The following is a 20906-nucleotide window of genomic DNA, read 5'->3' as shown; positions in this document are numbered from 1 at the left end:
TCAGCCTCTTTCTTAGAGAGCCAATGTCTCGTCTCGGCCCTGCCTGCATTGGGTCTTAATAAAACTAAGCTATCTGGGTGGATAGTTCACGTTGTAAGCCATGGGGTCAGTCTGCACTTTGCAAATTTGCGTCCCATGGCAGGGCTGACTCAGACCCTCACGCTTCTGAGGTTGATACATTATCATGAAATTGGGTAATAGTGACACCTTTTATTACAGAGTTTAGAAGTCAGCGGAATCAGGCTTGAACCGCTACATAAGAATTTGTTTTATTTTTCAGTGGGATGAAGTGTCTCTAATGGCAACACTGTGGATCAAAGAGTAGTCATTGTATTTCATAGTAATTGTCCACTTCATGTGTTAGTATGGTGACGCCCACCTTCCCACCAGGTTTATTCATCAGATCATGCTTATCCAAGGGCTAGAGAGGAGTCTTGTCTCCTCCGGAGAGTCTAAAAGGAACCTGGAATGGCCATGTTCAAATAACCAGGATCTTTTGATCTAGTTTTTTTGAAACCCAATGTTCCTATCTAATAGGGTCAGTGAGTGGATAAAAAGTGTAGGGGCAACAAAGTTATTTGGTGTCTGTTACCACCCTGGCCACGTTAATACCAAAGAATCGTTGCAAACATAGGGGTTTCTCATTAGGTTGGTCAGAACAATCCTAGTGATGAATGATTCCAGTGACCTGGGTTCCACAAAACAGAGGTCTTTCTTCAACAGTTGCATTCATATAGGAGTTTAGGTGTGGATGGAAAGGGTTACAATCATTTGTTGTGTTGATTGTATCCTCTCTCCCAGCTCCAGGTAATCCCAAGAGAAACCATTTAAAAATGTGGATTCCCCATGCTCTGGCCACTTGTGAAACAGACCAGCTCCTGCATTGTTGCCAGCCTGAAGTCGGTGTGTTCCCTCTTTGTTTACCTTGTTGTCTGGGTTGAACTGATGAGGTTAATTGCTGCTGGTCATCCTAACGACTTCTAGTTAGGAAGGCCCAGTTTAGGGTTTTGGCTGTATTTGTGGCCTTCCTTTAATTTTCTGGAAACTATGACTGGTCCCAGATTGAGCTGTTGATGGTTCCTTATTGTAACATGAATCCCATATTTTCAGCTATAACTTTCTGAAGGTTGTAAATTTTCTTATAAAGGATATAATCTTTAAATTGTGGTTGGCATACTGAAGGAAGTTACATTCGCACCCGCGGAAGGGCACTCAGCCAATCAGGTGGCTGGAACAGAGGGCAGAAATACACAATACCCACCCGCTGTGCCAGCCACCCGAGGCCCTTCCCCGGGTTGTGCCTTTTTTTTTCCCTTTTTTCATTTTCATTGCGGGAGGCAACAGGGAGCATCTCTGTTTCCTCCCCACCCCCTCCATTTACCCACAGGACCAGAGCATTGTACTCCAGTCCCGGTGTTCCTCCCGTTTGGGTTTTTTCTTTTTTCATCGGGAGATCGGCTGCACTAGCAGCGCGCTTCTCCTGATGAAAAATTGTGAAAGCCATTTGCATCCCGGACGAACCTTTGGGTGTGAATGGCTTTCATACCCCGCCAGTCGGGTGGACATGGCCTTTAACGGCCCACAGCCTGAGCTGAGGCCCTTGCTTTGCTCGGGTCTGCCTTAGCTCGGGCCGGTGGGCCGTTAAAGGCCATGTCCGCCCTACTGGCAGGGCATGAAAGCCACATTCTCCCATTGTTGAATCACCCCTTTAAATCACCTCCATACAAAGACAGAGAAAGATTATATACAAGGAAACATAACCTGACCGCTTTATATCTATTCTATGAATTCTGATTGTATGATTTATTTATTCTCTGATATGAATTAATCTATAATTTTATTATTAGAGGCTCAGCTTCACCTCACTGAGGAGGCCCAACAAGGTTTAGGGGTCTAGGGTTGCTGATGGTATTCTTGTTCAGAGGAGAATGGCCTAGAATTTCGGTGCTGGACTGCCCTCGTGGATGGGATCAGACTGATATGCAAATGGTTATTTCTCCTCTGTGACGTGTGCACTGAGCTAGAGCGTGGTTTTAGACCCTCCTAAGTGGCAGAAATTCCAAAGAACAGGTTATTTGTGACATGTTCGTCCTGAGTAGAGGGGCTCCCACACTCTTCTTTTATATAGTCTACGATTGTTATTTGTGGCCAAAAGCTCCTGAGGGTGGGCATTTGCTACATGTTTTAATACCTCGGTTCATAATGATCGACTATTGAAAGCACCCTAAGGAATGGAGGAATAGCCAAAGTGGCCTTTATGGATGAAGGCAAGAGGGAATGTATAGGAATGAGTCTGAGTAAGTTACCACTTTCCAGGGACAGCAATGTTTGGACTGATACCCAAATATATAATGATTGTTCAGTTTAAGGGGGCATCAATAGAGTCCATAATCCAGTTTCAGTTTTTCTGCCCACTTACTAATTGAAATAGGATTAAACCATGCCACCACCTCTATTGTTTTTACCATTGATTCCTGACACACAGATGGCTCTGACTGTCGTGCGCTTTACTCCAGGCTTCCTGTGTGAAAGGGTGGCTGAGTGATGCAGATAGCAATCTGTCTGCATGTTGGTCCCCTCTTGCTTAAAGATGTTGGTACCATTACAAGGTATAGTGGTGGGGCACTATTGAACCTAAGCAATTTTTGGTAACCCTTGTAATAGTAAATGCAACACTGAATTATTGTTTAATTAAGAGCTTGCATGCTTGATTCCCTTTTAAATATATTTTGCCATTTCTTTTTTGAATCACAATGTAGATGTCGTATTATTGCTTCTTAACATATTTGCAGGTATGGATGTCATTTGTAGCTGCTCATGCAGGGAGGGCTGCTATTTCTGAAATGAGCCTCTAGGAGTCTAATGGGGACGGCTTAGTTTACAGAGGCCCACCACTGTATGACACCCACGAGGCAAGCTTCTTTCTGGCAGGGGTTTGTTCTGAAGGGGGGGAGAGGGGGTTGGAGATAGATTTTCACCAGCCTTCATTTATCTGCTGTAAGGCCATATTTGTGCATTAGAATAAGAACCTATTGGGCTGTTTCAGTCTTTTGTGTCTGTGGAAATGGTAGCGGGAGAGGAAGTGCCCCCATTACATCCTGTCATGTAGCCTCTCCAGGTGACATACCTATTGCTACAGGGAGAAGGAGTCTAGGGGGGGATCAATAAATCTGCAGTTTTAAAGCAGAGAAATCAATTAACTGAAAAGCAGGAGCAGCATTCAAGAAAATGTTCCTGCCTTATGACCATATGGTCAGAAAAAACAAGTCATTATTAAGAAACAATTAGGATGTTTAGTGGTTTTGATTGTGTCTGCTGAAAGGCGCCCTTGGCAAACAACTGAGAGATACTGTGGTACCGATGATGTTATTGTGCCATTATGGGCTTAGGATCCGACGCAGAAAGTATGTGAGAGGGCTTTTTGTACGGCCTGGGGTACTACACATTGAACCCACACAACCGTATCTGCTGTTGTAAGGTGAAGATATGTGTGTGATGCTGGCTCCGATTCGCCACCCGAGAGCAGCAGTAGCTACACGAACTGACTCTAGGCGAGCCGTGGAATGGTGGTGTGTACAAGATGAATGAATTGATGCATGCAAGACCTGTGTGCCTAAGAACAGGTACCCTTTTTGCTTATATATGCGACGGCGTGCTTATAGAAGCGTGCCTTTTAAACATATTTCTGCTAATATATTGGGATGTCAGAAACAAAGGAGACAATCTGAAGTGTATTGCTTTCCTCCTTCCTCTTTTCCCCTGTTCTGCTTGGGATGCTGTGCCAGTCCTTGGGAATGGGAGAAAGCCATGCCATAAAAGTAGCACATACTTGTACAGTGATTCCAGTGTTTCCAATCCTTGTTGCCTGTTTCTGTGTGTTTCCGCCAATCATTGAGAGAATGGGGAGTGCTGGGAGCAGGAGAGTGTCTAGGATTATCAGTGAGAGTGTCTAAGATTATCAGTGAGAGTGTCTAGGATTATCAGTGAGAGTGTCTAGGATTATCAGTGACACCATGAAGGTTATTTTATCCTACCATGTTACAGTTATGTAGAAATGATGCAATTGCTGCACCTAACTACCATTATCACCTGTTTAGCCTGCAGGTTCGACCTTCAGCAATATTTTAAGTCAGAATCTTAAAAAAGAGGAACATGACACAGACACCAAGCATCAGCCTATTGTTCAAGCAGACCAGCAAGGTTCTGAGCATTCTGATCAGCATGCTGGAGACGAACCTATGGGAGAAACATTGTGCTTGAAGGACAGTAACAACGTGTTACAGTCGGGAGACCATTGTGCAAATCATGATCAGCCCCGAAAACCCAACCAAAATTCAGCTGGCCGAAAAAAGCACACATATCATGTTAGCGATGAAGGCGGCCAAAACACAACACATATGGATACATGCAAAGGACCTGGACATTCTGCCAGCAATAAAAAACATGAAGATTCTGTTGCATGTGTTACCAGGAGCACCAAAGAACCTACATCTTACAGTAGTAGGGACAAGGACAATCAGACCTTAAGGACTCATCATTCTAAGTACAGCAGAGAGACCTCGCCAAATGGGCTTATCAACAAATTTACCTGTAAGAATTGTGGAGTAGAAAATCCTGTCGACGCAAGCGGTGAATGTCTTTCTCAGGGTTCTTTGGTGAAATCTGAAGCACCCCACAGTGTAAGTCATAGTACTCAATTGTGTGTTTTGAAAAAGATAAGTATTGGCTGTGTATTCGATATCTTTGTTTATGGTAACCTTCTTATTTATTTGCAGCTAGACAGGTACATATTCTGCTGTTTCATCATTGTTTTTTGTTTCTGAGTCAAAGTTGGGTCAAAGATCAACAGCACTGTCATCTTTTCGCAGATCATGGTAAATTTGTGTTTTAGAAGATGGCCACACATGGAAAGTGACTTTAGCCATAACTAATAACACGTCACATTAATAATTGTCATCTGACCTAAATTGGTAAAAGATGGGACCATTCAAGCATTCCTTAATGCCAAACAGTAGTTTCAGTTGCGTCACCCTTACACCACATGAGTCCTTTCATTATAATTGTTATTTTATAACGCGTTGACGGTTTCTAAGCAAGAGACCGGGATTCCGAGCAAGGAGGTGGGGCCAACACTAGAAGGGTGCTCTATCTGCCACAATACAGAGCACCATTGCCCTGCTGTCACCAGTCTCTGCCGGACGGTGACGCTAGAGCCGTGGCCTTTGCCAGCCAAAGGTGCTTGTGCGGTGGATCTACCACGTGAGGACACACCCGCAAACGCAGGTGGGCATAATGCAATGTGGGACAGCGCCTCTGCATGGGTGGAGGAGAAGGTGTCTTCCTCCAATGCTGGGTGTGCCCCAGTAAAGCCATCACAGGTTCTGGTTCCACCCTCTCCTCTCCCCTATAATGTCACTGAGGATATCAAAAACTGCCACCTAATACTGTAACACCAGAGGGCAGAGAGGTGTAACGTGTGGTTGGGTGTCTAGGTTGTGCTTTTACCAGAACCTTGTTGTTCTTGTTGTGGTACAAAAATAACAATAGTAACATTGTCACAGTTGTATACTAACCGCTCAGTGTGATGAGGTGTTTATTTTTAAACATGTCTTGAGGCGTCCAAGTATTTTGGTAAAGTGACGATACCCATGTTTTTGTAATATGAACTGTTTTTTTACCAAGATTTATCAAATATTACATTGTTTTTAACACATTTTTGGCAGAGGTGCAGTGGATTAGCACTTAGGCAAAGTTCAAGTTTATTACCAGACGTGGAAGGGGGGGGTAGCCTGTTTCCTTTTTGCCTTACATTCAAGAACACATACAGATATCTAGGGAGCAGGGCCATCTTTACTAGAGAAATCCTAGTGCATAGACTGAGTGACAACCCCATCCACCTGTCCACCTACCTGTGACTGTAACGTAGTTACGCTGATATAGCACCTCTGGGTCCCGTGCTATATCCACCCCCAGATATCGAGTATAATCTCCATGCCACTGGAACCCAAAACCATCATTAAACTGCCTACAGTGAGTGGAAAAAGCATCGACTTTGTTACGTTAAGCCTTAGACCGGAGAAATCCCTGAATCCCAGCACCTCATCCATGATCAGACCCAAATTAACGTGCAGTTTCTTAATATAATGAACCATGTCATCCGCGTGAAGGGAAATCACCACCTTGTGGTTATATATCTTTATCTCCTATGTATATACTCCTCTCGAATTATCTCAGCAAGCAGCTCTATCACTAAAGCAAGCAATAGCGGAGACAAGGGGCATACCTGTTTTGTGCCCCTTCCCATTGGGACAACCGATGTAGGTTGACTATTCACCTGAATGCGCGCCACTGGTTGAGTATAAAGCAACGAAAGCAAAGATACAAACTGGTCTCCCATTCCCATCCTGTGTAAAACCGTAAACAGAGTCAAATGCCTTCTCAGCATCCAATATGGCCTCCACTATATCCTCCTCCTGACAAACCGCTGATAAGATCCCAAACATCCTCCGTAGACCATAGGACGTTGACCGTCCCGGTATGAATCTCGACTGATCAGACCACACACACACTTCTGCATTCGGGGTGCCAATCTCATCGCCAGTCGCTTGGCCAGTATTTTATTATCCAGATCAAGAAGCGAGATTGGGCGATAAGACAAACACAAATCTGCTTCCTTCCCAGGCTTTAACAGTAGCATCACCACCGCCTCCCTCATTGTCATCGGCAATTTGCCCTGCTGGAGGGCTTGCTGATATACCTCCAGGAGATACAGAGCTAGTTTCTCGCCAAAATGCTTATACAATTCAGTTGTAAAGCCATCAGGCCCTGGAGCCTTCTCAGTTGAAAGCGCTTTAATCAACTCCAAGACTTCAGCCGCCATAACAGAGCGGCACAGCCACTCCCGTTCCTCATCAGTGCACTAGTAAAGTGCAATTCGATCTAGAAAGCTATTGTTCTCTGACTGTGAAACCTGCGTTTGTGAGAAATATAGTTGAGTGTACAAAGCGCAGAATTCTCTCTGTATGTCCACATCTGCGTACATTGCCTCCCCCACCCCGTCCCTAACAGCCAGGATCTGTTTTCTTGGCATATCCACCTTAGCTGTTCGTGCAAGCAGCCTGCTGGGTCGCTGTGCCTCCCCGTACTGACAGATTGCCACCCCCCCCCCGACAGGAATTTCACTTCTTTCTGGGATAACTCCTTAAATGCTTCCACCTTAGTTCCTTCTGCTTAACTGGGTCGTTTCCATCTCCCATATCAGCCTGTAAACGTTAAAGGCGTGTCTCACTCTGTGCAAGCTCTTTCTGGATCTGCTTCAACACTCAGGACCCCCTTGAAAGGCACTCCCCATGCACCACACATTTAAAGCATTCCTGCAGCCCAAAACTGGAAGTAACAGATTCACGTTTTCTTTGAAAAATCATCAATGATTCCTGCTCGAAACATCTCATCAGTCAGGCCCTCATTCTTAAATCTCTATGGTGGTCTACTACCCAGTCTACCTCGTATCTCCAACCCCATCACTACTGGTGAATGATCTGACAGGCTACGTGCTAATATTGCGACCTCAGTTACCCACCCCGCCATCCCCTCAGAGATCAAGAAATAGTCCAACCTAGAGGCGGATTGGTGCACTGTGGAATAAAAGGTATAACCCCTTTCTACCCCATGTCTCACCCTCCAAACAGCCAGCATTTTCCATGCCCAACACATTTCTTGTAACTTGGCAGTCGACTTCATGGGCAATCGTAGGGCACTCCCTGTTCTATCCAGAGTAGGCTTCAACACCACGTTGAATCCCCCGCCCATGTGATCACACAAGTTGTATCCCCCTCAAATTGCCGGGACATCCACTCTAACGTGTCCACTGTGTCCTGGTTTTAGCATTTTAGTATTTTATTTATTTGTATAGCGCACCAGGCCGAAGGGCAACCGGGCGCATCACTTAGTTACAGGCATGTTACAGGCAGAAGCATTTACATTAAATATACAAGATATACAAGTTACATATTCGAGGATATGCACTTTTCTGCTGGCACTGAAGTCCAGGCACCCCTGCCGCTCCAAGTGCCTGATTCTCTCGTTGGACCTGGTTTCAACTCACCCATCTATGAAGCAGAGGTGGGCCCCCCAGCACGTCCACTGTATTCGCCCCCAGCGTGCAAAGATGGCCAGAGTATACCCAATCCAACTTCCCTGTGTTATTGGCTGCTCCTCCAGCAAGTCAGGGACAGCTCTCAGTATTGTCACAAGGTCCTGCATTGTATCCGGTGGCCCAGTGCGCCGAGAATATGGGAGATGCCACAAAATTTGGCATTTTACAAAGGCCTGTAGAGCGCTTTGGACTCCTGTAACCAAAGAGTGGTCTAATCTGCCACAAAGGGGAAGAGAGGTAAAGGTTGCGCCACTCGCTGAAGACAGTCCTGAATGCAAGGAAGTGCAGTATCGGTATGGGACATACGAGGAAGAGGACATGTTCTTTGTGTAGGCCGTACTTTTAGGAATGAAGTCGAGAAGATGACAGCCAAGACACACGGTCACTGTGAGTGTGTCGCCCGTCTCAGTATTGATTGACACGGTGACATCCGTCAATGTGATGTTATCAGCCCAGTTTAAGCAGCTGACATCGATGCCACACTTGGCGAACCAAAAATATGGATATATACCAATGGATGAAACATGCTCATTCCTCTGAAGGGTGCATTCTACACAGATGCTCCATGATACAGTGTCCATGCAGGCCACGTTTTATATCACACCTAACCTAAAGACACCCTCCTTAGTTGTAACATGGCTGAATCCCGAGGGCTTATGTATTCTGTGCACAATGTGTATCAGACGAACATAGAAAGACTGTATGAGGAATATCAGGATATATTTCAAGGGATTGGGTGGGTGGTAGATCAAGTGGTATGGCTACAAATTAACCAGACAGTGCAACTGGTGGCCCTGGGATGTCGAAGAATACGTTGCACTTGAGAAAGAAAGTCAAAGAGGAACTGAGGCACATGGAAGAGGCGGATGCCATAGAAAGGGTAGTTAGTCCCAGGCCTTGGGTTTCACCAATTGTGATTGCGCACCAACTCAAGTAGCCCAGAGAATTGAGGATATGCATCAACATGCGCCTCCCCATAAAAGATATCAAGAGAGAAGGACATCCTACGTCCATGCTGAATGACATTCTGGCTGACTTGCAAGGGGCAGCGCTATTTTCAAACATTGATCTACGAGCAGGCTATCACCATATCCCACTCCATGAAAATTGACAGACAATCACTACATTCTCCACCCTGTTCAGATTTTAGGGTGTCGTCGGCAGCCGAGGTGTTCCAGCAGTTTTTTGACATCCGTGAGAAAATGGGCTGACCCTGCATGACGAAAAGTGCTGCTTCCTGAAGCCCAAGGTCCAGTTCTTTGGATGCATTTTCCAGGTAGAAAGGATCTCTATGGACCCACAGAAGGTAGCAGCAATAAAGGACTTCCCACCCCGTGGCAATCCATCAGAGGTAAGGAGGTTCTTGGGCATGATTAATTTCTGTGGCAGGTTCATACCCAACCTAGCCACGATCACAGAACTTTTATAGAACATGATGCTGACTGGGTGTGCGGGCGGAAGGCCCTGAAGGTATTCACTGATGACAAAGCCATCATCGCAGTGGGAGCTACCATGGCTTTCTTCGATCCAGGAAAGGAGTCAGAAATCCTGGTGGACGTCAGCCCGGTGGGATTATGAGCAGTACTGATGCAGTCGGACAAGCATGGCATGAATACCCCCATCGCCTTTGGGAGCAAATCGCTGATGGCAACAGAGAGAAGACATCCTCAGACAGAGTGGGAGGCACTGGCAGTACTATGGCAGTGCAAGCATTTTCATCTATACATATTTGGACACCCTGTGAAAGTGGTAACAGACCAAACACCTCTGCTGCCCATCCTGCAACACTCAATGCTACAGCCTCCCCTGAGGTTAGAAAGGTGATGCACCATCTGCAAGACTTCTGGGTCATACTTTAATTCAAGGTGGGTGCAGGGAGCCCAGCTGATTATTTGTCCCGATATACGGTGGAAGCGGCACAAGGGGTGCAAGGTTTGATGTGTGATGCAGAAGAGGTGATGAACATGATCACCCATCTGGCAGTCCCCAAGTCCATATCTCTATGCAAGATAACAGAAGCAACAGCGAACCACAGTAGGATACAATAGTTCATGGATCAACTGCATGGCAGACAGTGGAAGTCCTACCAGGCACGCTATATATGCTGGATACAAAATCTTTCCTTCAAGGGCTTTGGGGAGAGGCAGAAGAGCTGTCGGGAGGAGAACAAAGGGTTCTGTTAAGAGGGTCCAGGATTCTGATACCTCCCAAGATGATTGAGTGGGTGATCAGGGTAGCCCATACAGGGTGGCAAGGGGCTACGAAATCAAAATCCTGGCTGCGGGAAAAAGTATGTTTCCCTGACTTAGAGAGAAGGTTGGAGATGGTGCTGTCCAGATGCAGCTGATGCCTGGCGTCAGGGAAGCAGTAGAAACAGTCTGCAATAGAATCACCAGAAAGGGCGCAAGGACCGTTCAAGCAGTCAGCGTGGACTTTGGGACAATCCTGCAAAACCGACACTTTGTGTTGGTACATGATGAATTTTTGAGGTATCCAGAGGTGCTGTTTGCACAGTCAATGGCAGCGGACACAGTGATACCGATGCTCACGGATATATTTGCGGCACATGTACTACCCCTTACCCTGAGGTGGACAATGAATTATCATTTCAAGGCAAGAGTTTTGAGGATTTCACGTCTAACAATGGCATCAAGCATGTGCATATGAATCCATGCTGGCCCAGGATCAATGTGGATATGGAGCGCTTCACGCGCATACCGAGTAAGTCGTTTCGGATAGCGCTGGAGCGGGGACTGTGTTGGAAACAGCTTTAGTTATGTTCCATACCACACCACCCTGCACACAGCAAAAGGAATTGCTCCGGCAGAGGCAGTGATGGGGAGGAAGATTTGGTCATTGGTACTGGAGCATGAGGCCAGGAGGTGGGTGAACGATGATGTCAACAAGGTTGTAGAGGAACGACTGCTGTGCAATGAGGAGGAGTCTGTCAGAAGAGGCATGGAATTATCCCGATTCAAATAGGAGACATGGTGCTGATCCATCACCGCAGGCCTACACACAAGCAGTGTCTTCCGTACGAGCCAGAGGCCTGGAAGATAACACACTGTAAGGGGCCCATGATCACAGCCAGGAGGTCAGGATAGGTAGTGATGCAGAACAACTGTAGCTGGTTTTGGAAGATTTCCACCAATGAATGAGAGGAGGACCAGCCTAGATGAAGGTCGGCACAAGAGGCTGAAAATGAACAGGAGGATCATATAGACCTCTCGAACAGGGAGGTGGCCCGTGAGCTACCAGACATACATTTGGATGACAGTGAGGGGACGGGGTTGGACCCCATGACCATGGGGGACGGGAGACTGCCCAAGGTACCTACGCAGGGAACAGAAACGGTTGGTGGCCAGCTGCAGGACTATGAGCTTGACTTCTGGGTATCATATGAAGGAGTGACACAAGAGACATGAGTGTTTGGGGCTGGGGGCTGTTAGGGGCTTACCCCGCTGGGTGTGTTATATGGGCTCGCGGCCTGTTATATGTTTGTTTAAAGGTGGTTATAAAAGGTATGTGGTGAAGTGTGATGGGTATGACAGCGTGCCGGCGCACGTCACATGGTGAGATAATGAAGAGAGGGGCTCCTTCCAGCAGAATGAGTGCCCTATCACCCACCGGTGTGTTTGGGTGTATTATGGGACAGAGTATTACCTCCATATCACGGTTCGCCTCCTGGACCATGCAGCACTGACTATAAATTGGTTAACTCTGAAAACGATGGCAAAATAGTCATGCTGGGTATGGCTACACCTCTGCAGATTGTTCTTAATCTTATATTGCTATTCCATGCTGTCATTGGTGCAGGCCTGTCCTGCTGCTCCTTTGAGTGTTTGCTGCTAGCTTCAGCGTGCATTGAGGTTGCAAGTTTGAGGGCTTATGAGGCACTTGCTGCCGGACATCTTTACTTGTCAAACCAAAGCTTAAAAGTGTTATTTGTGATTCTGCAAAACCCCTGCGTTTGTTGCTTCATAAGCGGGTCCCACCAAAGTAGTTCGAAAAGCCTTGTGTACTGGTTTGCGTTTGACGGGTTACAGTAGTCACTGGTGGCCGCAGCCGCAGGTATTATCTGTATTATCTTTCATGTTGCAGACATGATTATAAGTACTACTTTGGAACAGGTGCAAATGTTAATTGAATTTAAGCAACAGGTAATCTGCATTAGCAGGTCTGTTTACTGTGTTTTATCTGCTGGAGTCACTAGAGGGCTCATATTTTGTAGATTAGACTATTGCAACACCCTATTTGCAGGAACTTCACAGCGCAACTTGAACAAATTGCAAATCTTTCAAAATAATGCTCTCAGCGCAGCTCTCAATATCTCAAAGTGTGATCACATCTCTGTGGCAAGGAAAAGTGTGCACTGGCTACCTATCCGCGAGCGTATCATCTTTAAATCCTTAGTTATCACACACAAATGCCTTGCCAGCACGGCCCCCAATTATCTCTCGCAGAAATTCTCAAAAATGCAATCTAATAGGCCCACCCACACCTCATACATCAACTCGCCATCCCAGGATACAGACATAAGGAAGCGTGGGGGGGGGGCAGTATCCTGGTAACTGCATCCAAAACCTAGAACTCATTACCTCCATCACTCAAAGCTGAAAAATCGTACTGGGGGTTCAGGAAACATCTAAGACTTTTCTTTTCTCTGCAAACTCACTGTTTCTGTGAACCAAGTACACTGTTGCATTGCATATGTTATAAGGAACTTCACGTTTTTGCTTGTTTCAGCACAAATGTTACATACGTTATCATGTTTTCCTTAAATGTTCGTACTAGCACCGTGATTCCGTAGGGTTCAGTGCGCTTTACATATGCATAAATGAATGAATAAATGAAAAATAAATAAATAAATGAAGGCCTAAAAGTATAAGGAAGAACAGGGTCTGGGACCCAAGAAGAGGAGAGTGACACAGACATAAATCCTCTGTGAACCAAGATGGGCTGTTCATGGGAAATCTGGAAACTTTTGTCAGGAACTGCATAAAGAGACGAGCTCCTACCTTGCCAAGGAGGGCAAGCAAACATCTACGGGAAAGGAGCTAATCCCTAATCATTTGAATATTACATTGCAGAAAAGGAGCATTTATTTGACAACCCGAAATTGGGAATTTACTGTTGACAAGAACTGTCCTCATCACTTAAGTTCCTAATATAGTGTCCTTGCACATTACATTTGAGTTATTAGTGTTAGGGTCAGAAGTAGGGTTTTTGGACACGATAGTGACAGACTATTTATTTGACATCCTGACATTTTAATTAGAGATATTTGAGGCAGGGAAATCCCTCTCAGCTTCAGGGATAGAGAGGCCATTTTTCCAACCTTTTTTGCTGGCTAATAAAAGTTTACAACCAAAACTATGGGCCTCATTACAAGCTTTCCTGTAGAAAATGGGAATTACCGGCATGCCGGTGCTACCGTTTATGTGTGGCACTGCTGCTAGAATCAAAGGCTGATTCCGTGTTAGCGTACACGCGCATTCCAGCATGCTGGAAACGGTGGCACCAGCATGCCAGTAACACCACCAAACGGCCTAAAAAAAAACCATACCGCCAGCCTCGCTGCCGCTGACTCCGATTCTGGCTCCGTGCTCCCGGACCTACCGGCACCATTATTACCGGTATTACCGTGACCGGAAATTACGTGATCGCTGGAACAGGAAATGTACCAGCGGCCATTAACAAAACACAATCCATTGCAATCCTCAGAGGAGTCAGAGCCATATGCCAAAGCACTGACAAAGTTCCCCAGACATGTCCTCAAGGCAACCAGCTGCAGAAAGGCGAAAGCCAGGTTTCTACGAAGCTGAACTTAACATGTCGGCGGACACACTAGTGGAGAATGCAGAAGATCTCTTCTGCAGTGATCTACGCCGGCAAACCCAATTAAGGAAAAAGGCCATCTGGGAGGAGGTGGCCCGGAAGGTGTCAGTGGTCGGGACAACCCCCATAACAGCCAGGGACTGCCGCAAGAGGTGGGTCGATCTACGTCTCCGGTTGCGGAAACTTCTTGCCGCACAGCACACCAGGGCATAGTCAAAGGAGGCGGATCTGCATCACCAATCAAACTCCAGGCCTGGGAAGAAACCTGCAGCAGCATCATGCCCCTGGAGGCTATCAAGGGAGTTGGAGATGCAGAGGCTGGAGGTGTCACATCTGATGAGGCTGGTGAGTCCACATAAGCCCAATGTCAGATCACACACCTTGTAGCCTCAATCAATACAAATGAGTAGGCCAACATGTCAAGTATGTCGTACCTACAGCCAGTACAGCCCTGCTGGCAGTCTACCCACCATCAACCTTGTTGCACACATCTACATAGAAATTGCCTGAAATCCACATCCATACACCATTCACACATCACTCAGGTCCCCTGTATCGCCTCCAACAAGATGCACCTGCAGGCACTCAGACACACATCCCCATGAAACTGCACAACTGCTGTTGTCACCGCCGTGCTACCACATGCCCAAACACACGTCAGTATCAAACACCTCCACCACCAGCAAATGACAAGATGCACACATCAATGATACATGAGGCCCACTTGTCCCATCCATAATGTCCCATCCTGCTAAATCATCAATGCAGCAACTGCCATAGGCAGCAGGCACATGTGTAACACATCCGTGTCACAATCAGACACAACACCATGTCATACAGCTTGTGTGGCACACCCATAACACCCAAACCAAAACACCAGTACCCCAGGCAACACTCACTCAACACACCATGTACTCACACCACACATGCACCCACACAGCATCACCGACACATGTATGTGTGCACCATGCCATGGCCACCACCATGTCCTTGACAACGCACATACATTGGAAAGTACTAGCACGTATGCCTGTCTGATTAATCCACACCCAGAACTGATGCCCTGCCTTTCTGACCCACACAGGCACATCATCTGGCAATGAGGCTGAACAGCCAACCATCCAACCACATCCAGGAACTCCACGCCACAGCGCCGCCAGACAACCACCACCTCGACCCAGGAATCAAATGCATCCACCAGCAAATGGGAGCGGGCAACTAATCCTGCCACCCAGACACCACCCGACCAGGTTGCAGCTGCCACCCAGCCACCACCCCAACAGGAGGTTCCTGTGGCACATCCACCAGCACAGCCGGAGGGATCTGTGGCACATCCACCAGTGTAGCAGGAGGAACCTGTGGCACATCCACCAGTGCAGCAGGCGGAACCTGTGGCACATCCACCAGCACAGCAGGAAGAACCTGTGGCGTATCCACCAGCACAGCAGGAGGAACCTGCACCCCTTATGAAGGCGGTCTACCCGACAACATTGGGGACGACGGTGGGGTTGGAAATCTATCTAGCGCCCAGAGCTATGCAGAGGCTGAGGGGTTCAGTCCCGTGGGCCCTATAAGCCCCAACCCACATATTCACCACCCTGTTGCAATGTTAGGGATATAGACGGGCACCTGTGTAGGATGCAGGCACAATAGCAATCGATGGCCAGAATGGTGCAACAACACCTGCACGAGGCACAGCTCATGCGTGAGACACTTCAAGCTACCTCCAGGAGGTACGCACCAGTGCAGGGCCGGGCCACAGCAGCCTTTTACTATCTGGAACTGCGCGTTAGGGAGTAGAACGGGGTAATGTCATCCCTGGTGGAGTCCATATCAGTGTTGGTGCATGCACTTGCTGACCAACGGCACATGCCCTTGCCACTGGCACCATCCACAAGTACCACTCCTGCAAGTTCCCTACCAAGCAGCCCAAGGCGTAGATCGCAGCGGCTGACTCGCACTGCAGAAGGGCGCACCCCTCAGCCTAAAAGGAGACGTAAATAGGACACAGATTGGGTGTGAGTGGGGAGGGATAGTTGTGGAGGGGGTTTGGGGAGGAATAGTTGTGGGGGATGGTAGAGAGAGTTAAGGCCTTTTTGAATTGTAAATATTTATAATCAGAATGTATTTGGTGTTGTCAAAAGAAATCATGACTGGACAGTGATCTTTCAGTGTGAGTACATTTATTCAAGTACTTTGCCCAGTGTGCTCAATGTCCTGTGCTGTAAAAGTAGTGATCATTAAGTTCCCCACGTGTGGCACGTCCATCCCTGCCATCGCGGCGTTGACCAATAGCCTCCTCATCATTAGTGTCCTCATCAGCCTCTGGTGGCAGCATGTCCATGTCGGGGGGCAGGGGACATTGCGCCTGATGCACATGTTGTGCAACATGGCACATGCAAGCACAATCTTTCCAACCTTTTCAGGGCTGTATATCAACGTGCCACATGATCTGCTGAGGCAGCGGAACCTGGCTTTCAACAGGCCGAAAGTCTGCTCAGTGGTGCAGCAAGTACAGACATGGGCACGGTTGTACACCTGTTGTTGTGTGGTTGCTTAACGGGGGTCAATAACCATGGCTTCAGGGGGTACCCAGCATCACCTGCACAGGAGCAACACACAGTTTACATGTCAATTTCCTGGTAATATCATGTTGGCACAGGCTGTATAGTGTACATTTGAGACCAATAAAACGCACAAGCACAATTTAGTTTAGCTCTCATTTGGCATCATTATAAGTTTGCTGGTCCGATAGTAACGTTGCCAGTAAGCTACCGGTGCCGTTAGTACCGGACCGGCAAACTATGAGTTCTGCTTGCAGGTGTCTTTTCGCCCGCCAGATCTGACCTATTTGTGCTTAGGGCGGGAGTACTTCGGCATATACATCCAATGAATATGCCTACACTATCAGGCATTCCAAGATGGCGCCCATAATACACACAGCCTAACAGGGTACCTAGGCGGTGATCAGCAGCACACGAATGGTGTTTAATCCTTCTTTAGTTTTTACTTCTAATACACAACATATGTGGTCCTGTTGCACGCGCTGGTTTTCTGGCGTCCTGCAGGGTTGCCCTGACGACAGTGAAACCCACCTGGGAGCACGCGAGAGGCTCAGCTTCTCTGTTTACTGACACGCACGCAGCTTTCCCAGAACTAAGATAGAGAACAGTATCGACGTTCGTTTGAATTTCATTACATCTGCTACGATATAATATTGTGCTCACAGGTGAGAATCATGCCATGTTTTTACACTGCACTCCTATGAATATTTTTCTTGAAAATAGTATACAATTCAGCAGCCGCACCTCTGATGTGGTTTGTCAAAGATCTTCACCAGAGCTTGCTACCGCATATACAATACAGAAGGAGATACGCTTTTAGCACTAGTCAATAAAGGACACACAGTGCTTGGGAATTCCTTATTCCACTCTCACAGCAAGAAAGGTGAGCCCGCTTTATGAATGCGGTCATTATGGCTCTCATTCTGTTTTTATTCTCCTTAGAATGAATCTGTAGTGTAGATTGAGACAGATACATTATTATCCATACATTTGACAGATCACAACCTTGTTAAATAGCTGAGATTAGGGACTGATAAGAATTTAACGCTGAGGTTATTTTTGTAAACATTCTTTGTATTGGGACGTTTGTGAATAAAAGACCGCACTGCTTTAAATGGGGACACCAATTGTATTGTATGATCCATATTGCCTACAGACACAAGAGCTCCTTATTAATATTTAAATGCCCTGTTCACAGTTAGGTTTCCCGCCTCAAGATAGGAGAGTTTTCCAGTCTTGTTAACAGAGGATGTGAAACTCTTTCTTCTTTGTGAAACTCTGCGTAATGTTCTCTAAATACATGGTCACAGTGAATATATTTATTGAAGTGGCACTAGACACTTTGGACAAGGACGGAGGTAGAAGATTTGATTTTAGTGGGACTTTTGTCCTCACCATATAGGTGAATAGTACCTTTCAGGAGATGTTTTGGCTAAATAGCAGAAGCATTAGCCAGAGATGGATGATATGCAAAATTACATGCTGGTCTCGGTTATCGCCCACATTATTGGTTGTACTCTAATAAATCGCTAGCATTTTCTCTGAATCTGCTCTATCTCTTGTTGTGGGATTTCCTCAGGTTCTTTGATGTTAGATTATGTTATTTCTTAAAATCTCTTATGCTTGATTGTAAGGCATAAAACGGATATACTTTCCATACATATTGTAGTTTTACAGTTCAATTTTGGCTCAAGAAGAAGAGATGGTTATCTCAAAACGCGTCAGCCTTTCTATTTGAACTGCATGTATGATTTGATAATACTCCTTCACACAATCTATTTATTTTGGACTTCGTATCTGCATCTGAAAAGCAAATGAATAAGAATTTGCTCTACTTATTAAATTACTGTGTTTTTTACCAAATTAATGTCTAGTATGTTGTTTACATTTTCAATTGTTAAAAATCAGTACTATCCTTATTACAGAAATTTGGTGAACAGTCTTATGACGGAATAGTAACAGTGAGCAGGGGACGGGAGGCTTCCGATTTATTTTTGGATCCTCTTTTCTTTTCTACATATGTGTGCTAGTGGTCCTGTGCCCTGCACCTTAAATACTTTGTAAATAACTATAGAGCTATATATTGTAAACTTTTGTTCTAAAATACATTTTGTGGAGTGCACCAACAAATCTCTTCTCACAAACTAAATCTTCCTCACAAAGAAAGCTGAGAAAGCTCTTTTATTGCTTAAACAGAGGCACTATATAAAAAGAAAACAATAAAACGGACTGCCTCTTAGCAGCCAAACTTCACTAAACAATGTCCTCCCGGACTATCTAACAAATAAAACTGTAATCTGGGGAAATGACCTCTGAAACCACTGGTATCTTATTTCAATTTCAGGTATTGTATTACAGTTTATATAAGTCTGATGCACCAGGCAAATTAAAAACTTAAAATTAATAGAACTCCCTAAACTCTTGCATACAGAAACCCAAAGTTTGGAAAAACAAATTACAACTGAAGAGGTGCTACGAGTCATTTGTGAACTTCCACTCAATAAGTGGTCAAGACGGTTTCCCTGCCAGGTATTACAAAACATACAGCAATACTTGTATCTCCTGTCCTTGCTAAGTTGTTTAACTCCTTTTTGCATACAGGTCAAATATCGCCTTCCCTGGAAGAAGCAAAGATAGTACTATTCCCTAAGCCAGGCAAAGACCCGACAGATTGCGAATCTTATCGTCCCATCGCACTTATTAATTTAGACGCCAAAATATTTACTAAAGTATTGGCCAATCGTATAGTAAATATCTTCCCATCATTAATACATAACGATCAGACAGGCTTTATTAAATCTAGGCAAACACATGGCAATATACGTAGAGTATGTCATTGTCACGATCACCTTCTAAGAGTTCCCCCAACTCCTCACCTGAACTGCCAGAGCTGATGGTCGGAGTATTCTTCCGTCGGAAGTCCTTATTCTTGTGTAGGTATGGTCTACCACGGGAGGCCGCGACTGTGACTTCTTAATGAACAAGTAGTCCAATAGGCCAGTTCCCAGGGTAGCCTAGCAAGGGAAAAAGCGGGATTGGCACAAAGAAAACCCTTGAAGTTCTTGATGGGATCTTGAAGGTTTCCAAGGATGCAGTGTAGCCGTAAACTCAATGTCCAGGAAGCACCAATAGTGATTGTTCCATGCGTAACTGGCAGGATGGAGAGAAGAGTCCTTACCGTTATTCAAAGGCGTACTGGAAGAATAATATGCACCCTTGGAAATCCAATGTAGGCTGAAGTAGGAGGCAGCAGGGAAGTCCAGGAGCACTATACGCACAGCACGGGGGCTGGCAGGAAGATACACAGGCGAGACGGCCCAGGGAACCAGGAGAGAAAGTAAGGTAAACGGTGAGAAGGGAAAAGAAGGGGTGAAAGAGCGAGAGAGAGAGTTAGGGAGAGAGAGCGGGCCGTGAGCGCCCGAGGACAGGAACAGAGTGGAGCGGAGCGTGTAGCCGTACCAGGAAGAGGCGAACTGACAGGTAAGCGGCCACTGCAACACAAGCAGAAAAGAAAAGCCGCTGAGCAGACACAGGGAGGAGGGAGCGTCACGAGGGACACAGAAAGGAAAGACAAGGACTGGGCTCAGCAGAGCCAAAAAGTAAGAACACAGCGTCGTGACCCCAAGGTGAGGAAAAACTTACGGGTTGAAACGCGCCGACGGTCGGGGATTGCAAAGCTAAATGCAGCCCGGCTGCGGCCATGTTGGAAATAAACTACACCGTGTCAGAACGTTGCGAGAAAATATATGTTGGCACAATCAATGACGTCTCGTGCGCCATCGCTCCCACAGTCTCCAGGACAGCGGGCGCATGACAGTATGCCCCCCTTCTACTCTGGATGTCCCAGGATTTCCCAGATGGGCCCGAGGAAACCTGCGAAGAAGGACGGGGCGTGCACATAGGTACTGGGTTCCCAAGAGTCCTTGGAATTGGGGTAGCCCTTCCAAGGCACCAGGTGTCTAGTCGGCCCTGCGATATCTGGTGTCCCGAATCTGGGAGACTTCGTATTCCTCCGTGTTGTTGTCCTGCACAGGGGGTTTTCTGCGAACAGGAAGAGGATGGACATCAACTCCCGCAGGGCGTAGTAAGGAGGAATGAAAGATGGGGTGAATACGACTGAGGTTTGTCGGTAATCATAGGCGATATGCCACAGGGTTGATCCAGGCTATAATCCCATAAGGATCCAAGAATCGGGGGAGAGCTTGGAGGGACGAACCCAATGAGGGAGATTCTTGGTAGACAGCAACACTTTGGAGCCCACCTCCCAGAGAGGCCCAGGGGAGCATTTGCGGTCAGCCTGTATCTTGTTCATGTGATGAGAGTCCAGAAGGTTGTCCTTGGCGATGCAA

The 20906-nt window shown here is 46.4% G+C and overlaps 1 protein-coding gene across 1 annotated transcript in view; it reads left to right on the top strand.

Moving 5' to 3' along the window:
• LOC138497346 (uncharacterized) overlaps positions 1-20906 on the top strand; it is a 441719-nt gene that overhangs the window by 171931 nt on the left and 248882 nt on the right. The window contains exon 3 of the mRNA XM_069620747.1: positions 4098-4679. Within this exon, the coding sequence (XP_069476848.1) occupies positions 4098-4679 (582 nt within the window). The remainder of the gene's footprint in view (positions 1-4097; positions 4680-20906) is intronic.

Source organism: Ambystoma mexicanum, chromosome 5q, assembly GCF_040938575.1.
Source record: "Ambystoma mexicanum isolate Mex_15411 chromosome 5q, UKY_AmexF1_1, whole genome shotgun sequence".
In the NCBI taxonomy this organism is placed as follows: Eukaryota; Metazoa; Chordata; class Amphibia; order Caudata; family Ambystomatidae; genus Ambystoma; species Ambystoma mexicanum.
This window is presented reverse-complemented; position numbering and strand designations above follow the sequence as displayed.